General features: G+C 35.5%; 1 protein-coding gene across 1 annotated transcript in view; it reads right to left on the minus strand.

Annotated features, from left to right (window-relative positions):
- The window catches only part of CCDC73 (coiled-coil domain containing 73), a 95,784-nt gene that overhangs the window by 39,459 nt on the left and 46,443 nt on the right, over positions 1–9,882 (minus strand). The window contains 2 exon segments of the mRNA XM_050974902.1: positions 2,225–2,296; positions 8,848–8,994. Of these exon segments, the coding sequence (XP_050830859.1) occupies positions 2,225–2,296; positions 8,848–8,994 (219 nt within the window).

The following is a 9,882-nucleotide window of genomic DNA, read 5'->3' on the forward strand; positions in this document are numbered from 1 at the left end:
AGATGTTCCATTATCCATTTACTTAACTCATCATGAGTAGAGGAAGTTTTGTTTTGTGTGTAACAAATAATGCACAGTACATAAATGAATATTCAGAAGCACATAGAAGTCCTGAGAAATGTTTTCCTGAGGTTGTCCCTCAGCCCTGTGTCCAAGGACAGGTTCTCCAGGGGGTGACAGGCATGTGAAGTAGCAAGGCAGAAAAGTCCTGCGGCACAAAATATCAACTACTCCCACTGCAGTACTCCTGCTCACCACAGGAATAAAATTCTATATCCACAGCACTGCCAAATTAAGATGGCACTACAAAACACAGGAACTCAAGGCAGTATCATGGAATAAATTATGTAGGTGTAAGTCTGGTTTCATTAAACAATCAGTCTTTATATAACTCTATCATAGATGTAATGGAAAAAAACCCCAATGCTGAACTCTTTATAACATACTACTTTCTTGTACTGTATATTCAAGTGAAGTATTTTATTTTCAAAAAGACAAGGCAGTGTCTACAAATATTCATTTTCTAACGAGCCTCATACACAGACTATCAGATAAAATTATTCTATTATCAGATAAAATGATTCTATTATCTCTGTCAGAAATTTTCCATATATACACCATGTATGTATGATGCAGTAAGACTGAAGAAAAAAACCAAAGGTTTTTTTTAAATATGAAAAAAATCGGTTTTGATATTGTAATATTATAATGGCTGAGTATACCCACTAGATTTAAAGGACTATATTCTCCAGTTATTCAGTTTTCCCTGGTTGAGTGTATTTTTTTCAAGAGCAGCCACCGTATATTTATAAAATGTGGACAAGTTGTAATATTTTAATATGACTTAGCTGAAATAAGGTCTTCATTTCAAACTAGCTAGCTAAATTTAAGGTAAAATAAAATGAATGACAGAAATGTTGACTGGAAGGGAAATCCATGAAAGAAATGGTAAAACCTTTGATAAACCAGAGGTAGGTGTCTACATATGGAACTACTGCTGTGGTCAGTGTGATTTTGCATTCAGAAACAATCAGTCAGAAATTCAATTTAAATGCCATACTTAGAATTTTCATCTTACTGGAGTCTCCAGGATTGGAAATTTGTATTAGCTTGTTCCTTTGAAGCTCCAGAAAATTTGCTCACGTGAAGTTCGCAAAATCTACCACTCACTGATCAGCTTTGCCATGTGCCAATGTTAAGTGCAAAGTACAGGAACAGAGTTCACCTCACTACCTGTAAGTCACATCCTTTTAAGAGTGGTAAATTGCTGTTAAGGTCTTAGAATGGGTGGAAATCCTCCCTTTTGAACCCAGAATATTAAGCACTGCAAAGCCAGGTTAAGAAAAGCAAAGAAGGGTTACAAACTGAAAGCACTCTTGCTTTTACAAATATAAAATGTTTCCTGTTTCTGTGTGCATAAATATATCTTTCAAGAAAGAAAAGCAGAGAGTTAGGATTATTAATTTAAGATGGTTAGGATGAACTCCAAGATGAAATAGCCTTCCTTTACAACTGAGATGTTAAATATCCCAAGATCAAGGATAGAGCTGAAATTGTTTTTTCTGGGGTTGTAAAATATACGGAGTGAAGCCTTTTATCTTGTGCCCTAGTGACAGGGGTCATTGGTTTGATTGTATTAAAGAAGGGAATGGATTTCCTAGGAAAGCATAACCTCAGGAGCCCTAACTCTGAGAAGAATGTTACACTTACGTTGCTGAATACTTCATCCTCAACATTGAAAAGCTGACAGACTACTTCTGAGTATGGATAACATACAAGTTTCATGTTCAAAATAACTTTTTGGGAAAATCTCCACTTCCAAAAGATTGCAAGTGGAGTTGTTTGCTGCTCTGATGTTTGCACTTGCCAAAGCCAAGCATAATACAGAGAAGCTGCTACACAGCTTCCCCCACACTGACATGTCAACATGCCTCAGATTCAGCTAAATGTCTTCCTGCCTCAGTATTTCCATCTCTTTTGACTGAAGATTGCCAAGTCATGCCAAATACTATTATATTTTCTTGTTAAAAACATTGCTAAGCTGGGCACAATCCAAACCAACATAAAAGCTACAGATGTTCATGACTAATTAATAAGCTACTGGCTACAACATTCTACTATTGAAATAAAAATAGCTCTAAAAGGAGTAATTGTAGCAAATCACAATTTATATTAACACATTAAAATTAAATCGCAGCAGGTAAAACACTACAAGCACACATACCTTCTGCCATTCAAGCTCCTGTTTCTCAATAACAATTTTGTTTATTTGGTCTTCATAATTATTTTCTGTTTCCTAGTTAAAAACGAACAGTAAAAAAAGTCAAAACACTGAAATGAAGAGAAGTTCAGTGAGATATAAAAGTGCTTCAAGAACCCATTGTAGTCAATCATACAGATAATCATAATTAATGACTCAGAATCTCTGGGCCATCTTAAATATTCAGCTCAAAGCATTTGAATCCTTATTCTATGTGACATCTCCCAGGACAACTGAAAAGTTTTTGTCAGTGGTTACTTCTGTTATTATGGAAAAAATGAAATATTTATCATTATCTTCTGTGCCAAGAAGCCTTCTGACCTAGCAAAAGAAAATCAAACAGAATCATGGGTAATGAACACATATTTCTGGTAAGATGAGCTACCAGAAAATCTGAGAAGACCATTACTAAAGTCCAGAGTTTCCCCCATGATCCACAGGAAGGTGTTACAGATCCTTCTTGCAGAAGCACTTTGTCAAGAATCAAACTATTACTTTTGATAACAAATGAAAGCTACCTTCTGATAATCACAGTTGCTAAATACTTAACCAAATTTTCCTGAAACACTCTGGTATTACAGTTAATTTTTCCCAACAGGAATCAGCTTCCCTCTGGAGTCCAATTTTTATGAGCACTGACCTTCCTTCACAAATCCAGTACTCAAAAAAAAGGACAAAAGGTTTCCCTATGAACAGTCATGACTTCCTGCAAGAACTATATTCAAGTATTTGATGCATGTCATAAGCAACTCAGTACTGTCCTGGTTTTGCACACAGTCAAAATACTTAATGGAGCTCTCCAAGGACCTGGAGAGCTGCACTAATGTGCCACTGAGCTTCAAAAGGCTGCTTGCCTGCCTTTGCTCTGCACACCGATGGCCAGCTTGGGAAAGCCACCACTTTAAAGTAAGCCTGGCTTCTCTTTGATGAATCCTTGCACTAATAACATTTACTGAGGTCCAGCAAGGGCCAAGCTCACTGTATGAGGGTAAAAGAATACTCCCAAAACTTGAACTGTGCATTTGATATATTATGTGCAAATTTTATGCTGTTTGAAAGCTCAATTTCACTATAGTTTAAATCTCGCCATCTTAATTGTTGGAAAATTTTAAGTACTCTTGAAGTGACTCACACCTCAAAAATTGGGAAAAAATTAGGGAACAGTCACAACTTGGGAAAAAAAAGACCATGGATCTCTCTAATAAAAATAAAATAAGGCCTCAAAAGGTACATTCTCTCAATACTGGAGTTTAAGTACAATTCTACTGAATTGCAATACCATGAACAACTATTATTTGCCATGAGACTAAAAAGATCCCACCTCTGGATGAAGCAGCACCTTTCCTGACTGAAAGAACAAATGGAGGCTCCTGCTCCTTCCCAAGTGAAGAAGAGAACACAAAATTTTTTGGCTATAAAATATACTGCAATTCTTTCTGAAGCCCAATATGAATAATGGTTCCAAGATTCTGATTCAAGGATATTTACAACACTTCAACAATTGATGCAAAACAGTTTTGAAGATTTTGCAACCCTTTCTCACTTAGTATAATATTTGATTCATAGTCAAACTACTTATCAATAGAAACAAAAGAGCAAAATATGTCCCAAGTGATTCAAAATAGTTTTTTGGCATTGCCATCTTTTATAGGGTTTTAGGGTCAAAACTGACTTTCTTGGTTAGCAGACATTTTACAGGCACACAAGTGTAGAGAAGCACACTTCTTTCCACAGGAGGCTACTCCCAAGCATTTCAAGATTCTTGCAGAGATTCTAAAGATATGCCTCAGCTCTCATGTGTATTTTACATATAAAATACTGAATAGGCACTTAAAACTAAAATTTGGCTCACAGAGAACCAGAGACAAGTTCTTTAGCTTTTACTTCTCTGATATATACTGGTAGAATACAGATGGAAAAGAGACCTAAAGATTTCATATGACTTATGGTTAAAAAAAAAAAAAAAAAAAAAAAAGGAGAACTTTAAAGATTATCAGTGATTCCCAGTTCTGCTTTAACAAATAGTGCTGCATAGCTCCAATGATTTTTTTTCTGGTACTATTCTGTAAGTACTGCAGGAAAACACATCCCCCGAATTTCCCGTGAGTGATAATACAAATGAGATTGTCTAGAGGCTTTTAAAAAGGTGTCATCTTCAATCCTTCCTGTTATTAAGCAACAAATGCTATGAAAATGATATATTATTAGCTAAAGTCTTTCTCAAAGTGGTAAGAAAATGGCCTTAAATTCCATTTTAAGTGAGCCCGTTGCTGTGAATACTTAAGAGGATAAGAAGCCAAGTTCTAAGTGAACAACACTCCTCCAACTTACTCCCAAATTATAAAGGTGTATCTGGAAGCTATCAAAAATGTGCATGTATGTAACTATGGCTGAGAGAATAAACATCATAAACACTTAAACTGAGAATGACAATTACATGATAAAAATGTTCTCACATGAAATCACCAACAGTTATAAACCTTATCCATCATTTTTACATCTTCCAAAGGACATTTATAGTTTACCCATTTTGAATTGAAAGCTTCTAAAACTTGTGTGAAGCACTTTTTTTTTTTTAGAAGTTCTATCAGCTTTTTAATAAGACAAAAATGTTTTTGTTATACTTAGGAGAACAATATTGTATATAACTCTGATGAGGGATCAAAAACCCACCAAACCTTAAAAGTGTTCATTTTTTATTAGATGCCTTAGGACTACATGGATTTAAGTGTTTTTATAAAAAAAGACTACCATAACAATAAAAGAGGAGTAATCTGATGGTTTATTTACTCGTTATAACCTTTAGAAAGTGTCAAGCCTTCTTTAAAGTGTTTGCTTCAGGCTGTAGTTTTACAAGATGGGCTGTGGATTGGTCAAGCCCCCTCGATTCTTGACCCTGAACAGATTTAGGAACAGAGTACAGCTGGCTCATGTCCAAGCAGCCAAAACTGCTGCTAGGTACTTTTATTATCTTTTTTTTAAACTTACAGTCTCCCTCCTACAAAATTGCACATCCAATTTTCATGCAGGTCAAACAGTACTCACAGAAACTACAGTTTCTGATTCTTTCATACTATAATTAGAAATTCCTTCATGAACAAAGCAGACCAGTACAATTTTCAGTAGATCTCATGGATATTGTTCTTAAGCTTTGTTTCCAGGACAAATGTTAAAAAGGAGAGACGATATTTATAGAAGCATTATTCTACCTTTAGTTTCTGATAAAACATGGTAGGATTTTCATAGTTATGACAGTTAACAAAAAATAATAGCAACCTATATTTGGAATCTATTCTCAAAAACTTGCCATTTTCAGATGCAGAGACACAAAAATTTGTATCAACCACTATTTTTCCTTTGTAAATTTCATTGGTCTGTCCTTGACTCCACTGCATAGGTTACACTTACTCTATATTTGATATCTTCTACCAAAATATATTCCTGGAATGGGTCTGCACTTAGAACACTCTCCAACTGCAAGTAATCAGTTCCTAATCAAAAGCCACGTTATTCACAAACAGAGAAATTATGATCTGACACACTGCTTGCTGACTCAAACAACAGTATCAAGGATGTCACAATCACGAGACCTGAAATTCATGGCTGTTAATTCTCTTAAATGCACATACTTTTCTCCCAATACACAGCTGTCCTTGTGTCTGTCATTTTACTAAAAAAAAAATCCCTAATTTACACTTAGGTATGAAATCCAGTTAAAAGGCTTTTAGGAAGAAAAGGCATTCAGTTGACTACAGAGCAAGACTGACAGACATGGAAGTAAGTGAAGAGATATCTAGCTCAAAAGGATCAGTGGTCAGTGCTGGGATGAGTGAGAAAGCTAAACTGGAAAAAACAGAAGACACTCTAACTATTGGAGTGTGAAGTAATCCCTGTGGGGCAGGGGAACGAGAAATACAATTTTTTGTGGCTTTTAATTAGTTACATATTCATATTATGTCAATTCCTATGAAGAACAAAGACTCTGAGAATAGTTAAGGGAGCAAAGTGAAGCTGCATCAAGTATAATCATTTAAGCAATTAATCTTTAGAACAAACTTGCACAGCTATCAAGGACTGGGATTTCCTCTGAAGATGAAACATGAACAGTCCCTAACTCTGAACAACTCTTCTAAACAATTTTTGAGAGTTTACCTACAAATACATTGAGTAAGGATTGGAACAAATCTTTCAAAATATTTTCATATTTAAGAGTTTGCTTTTTATTAGCTTCACACAGATAATTTCATCCACAAATTTATTTTTGAGTCTGAATTTGTACTGCAGCTTAACCAACCATTCCAGGCACTCTATTAAACTCAAAATACACAATAAGTTCTGTCCCAAAGAGTCTCCTGTTGAAGTGACAAGCAAGACCAATGGGAAGAAAAACAGAAGCAAATAAAGTAAAATAATCTCATCTGAGGCCAAACCAGAGGTCAAAGACAAATCCGAGAGTAAAATCCATGGCACTGGCTCTAGTTACTCCCTCAGGTTATCAGTCCACTGAACCTCACAAGCAACCTGGGAAGGAAGTGGAAGAAATAGTAAGAAACCTGCAGAATTTTCACTTTTACTCCACTTTCTGATGGAGCAGGTGACAGAGTTTTTGTGTTTCATTCGTGGCCATGGAAAAATCAGCATGTCAGTGCAAGACAAGCACTGTAATTCTCTGAGTTAAACCTGTATTTTGGTTTATGCACTACCATTCTCTCAGGGCGGATTAAAAATTGACAGAATAAGCTCACATTGACTGAATTTGTAAGAAATTCACAGCTAAAATGGGTAGAGGGTCTTTTAGGGGTATTTTATAGCAAAAACATCCATACAAAATTCTACTTTAAAAGATAAAAAATGAATGCCACTAGGCATAAGCCACATTACTCAATAACTCTTGCTTCTTCAGAATACCTATGTTTTATATTCCAAACTTCAAACATACTAAGCAAACAGCCCTGAACTATGAAAACCAATAAAAAATGCATTCAAGGACACTCCAAGATTTCAATTTGGCTGTCTGTGAAATGCTCATATTTTTTTACCTAAATTTCTGACTTAACAAGTAAATATATACATATGTATGTATTTTTTTAGGGTAAAGGCAAGCTCAGCTATTTTAGAAACTTAGGACCATGTCTTAACTGTTAAATTGGCTCTTAACATTTGCATCAATTTGAAGCTAAAAACAATTTCAAGGCACAAATTTACTCACCCTTCTGGGACTACTTTTACAAAATCACAACCACAAACTCTTGTAGTATAGCAGACACAAAGCAGGCATAAAAACCCAAAGGAAAATGCCAAAAGATGAAATCCCATGGCACTCCAAGAACACAAGTGCATTAAAAGTGCAGCATTGAGTTAACCATGTAAATTCAGCTAAGCAGTCTTATAAAGAAAATGATACTCTGATCATTATTAAAAAATTATTACTAACAATATATATATTATATTATTATTTCAACTATTATTAGATATAATTATAGATCTAATGATACATTTAAATTATTCAGTATTTACTTTTAATACTAAAATAGTTTGGCTAGACTAAACACTACCATTGTAACACAGGTCTGGGGATCACACCATGGGGCTTTAACAGTACTACACCGATAAAATACCTTCATGCAGCCCTTCTCTCTTTCTTTTTTTTTCTTTTTAATGGCAGTCATTCTTTTGTTTATGGCTTTTAAAGAGAGGATTATAGCATTTGACTTAGATCAAAATAAGCATAAATCAAGCATGTCATCAATACTAATATTTTAAAAGTAATAATACACATCTTTTGAACAGGTCAAATTCATCAGATTAAGAAAAATACACTTTAGGTCTTTCAATACACATAGCAGTTCAGAAACCCTAAGGGGAGAAACAGACAGAAATGTTTACATACACACAACTGAAAAAGTAACCACAGAAAATACAAGTGGCAAATTAACAACAAGAAAAAAACAGCTGCCTTTACCAGCACAGAAGCAATTTTACCTTGTTCATACTACAGGATCATTTCAAAAACAAAACACTCCCACCCTTAATACTCAATACACTTATTGTAGGGGTCTAGCTCTGTAGTTTAGCAATGTAAAAGTGGTGAAATAAAGTGTTTTTAATATACCTCTTTGCCCACAGAGGTAATTCTGAAAAACACGAGCAAAGAGCCAAAATGACCACTTTTCTGGCAAATGGCAAATCAATTATGAAATGAGAAAGACTTGGGGACTAGGAAAACACTTGGATTCTTTCTTTTCATTTTGTATCAAAGACTGCTCTTAAAGAGAAGAATTATAATGAAGGATAATAATTTAATGTAGCTTTTCTCAATAGCCTGATTATCAACTCTAGCAACTCATGTTGTTACAGAAAAACCAAATTCATTCCCATACAACCCTGTTGCCTTTGTGCTGTCTACTGGGAAGTCTGTTATACACCCAATACCTAAACCCATCATATTTTTAAACTAAACCCTGGTTGGTGAATCACTTAAAATGCAGCATGAGGTCTAGCCACACTTACACAGCATTTTCTATGATTACCTACAGAGAGACAGAAATAAGACAAAGAATGACCAAACCCAAAATAAACAAATTTACCCTTCTTATACGCAGCTCTTCTATTGCCTCCAACAAACTTGTTTTAAAGTCTAGCAGTCGAATGGAAAGTAAAGTCTCTGATGGACTTGGAAGAGTAGATTCAAGTGCCTGTGCTTTAAAGTCTTCATCCATTCTTTGAGCTCCTTTCTGCAAAATAAAGACCAGCATTTCCTCTCCAGTCTATCTGTAAGAGAATACTCAAATTGCAAAAGCTTCAAGTATGGAGGCTGAATCTTTTTGCTAAGAGTAAAACTTCTACTTATAGATACTATGTAATTAATAATATTTTTAGTTTAAAGTAATGTGCACTATTGTAGAAAAAAAACAAACAGATTTATCAGTAATTCACAATATTCCTTTGCTTCTCCTCTCTATTTCTTGGCTTGGTTTTCGTTTTAAGCAAAAACTTTGATGAGGAGACATAAGTAGTAGTGTTTTTTCCCAGAGTTACTGCCCTGCACTGACATGAAGGTGCTGCAACACACACATCATGCCATGAAAAAGTTGCTGCCTACCTTCAAGATGTCAAAGATCACAAGACAGGCCCAATTTTAAAAGAGATCTTTGGTCTGAAATCAGGGACTTAAGGTAATGCTTGCAGTCTCTTCATCTGAATTTTATCACGAAGTCTTCCTCGCTCTCTTCCTACAAATCCTATATCAAAATGTTGTACTCTGAGCCAGCTGCATCAACTGCTGTCAAGCAAGGAGCTTCACAAACAGGAGCCCCAGGTGTCTCTGTAAGGACAAAGCAAGTTTGTTAGAGACGCCAGAGGTGACCACAACACTCAGCATTTTCTTCACAAAAACGTAACAACTGCAGGTATTTCCCCTCCTTTTCCCAGATCATATTTTTTAATCCTTGAGACTGAATTTTCAGCAGTGCACTAGAACACCCGATGCCATCCCTGCCAGGCACACCCCCTTGTGTTTCTGCACTAAGAATTACAGAGGCAGGGGCAGAGCACAGGAGTTATGACTGACCTGGCTGCTGCCACAGAACCCTTAGGAAGGAATTCCTGCAGGAAGAGCAGAG

This window comes from Serinus canaria, chromosome 5, assembly GCF_022539315.1.
Source record: "Serinus canaria isolate serCan28SL12 chromosome 5, serCan2020, whole genome shotgun sequence".
Classification (NCBI taxonomy): Eukaryota; Metazoa; Chordata; class Aves; order Passeriformes; family Fringillidae; genus Serinus; species Serinus canaria.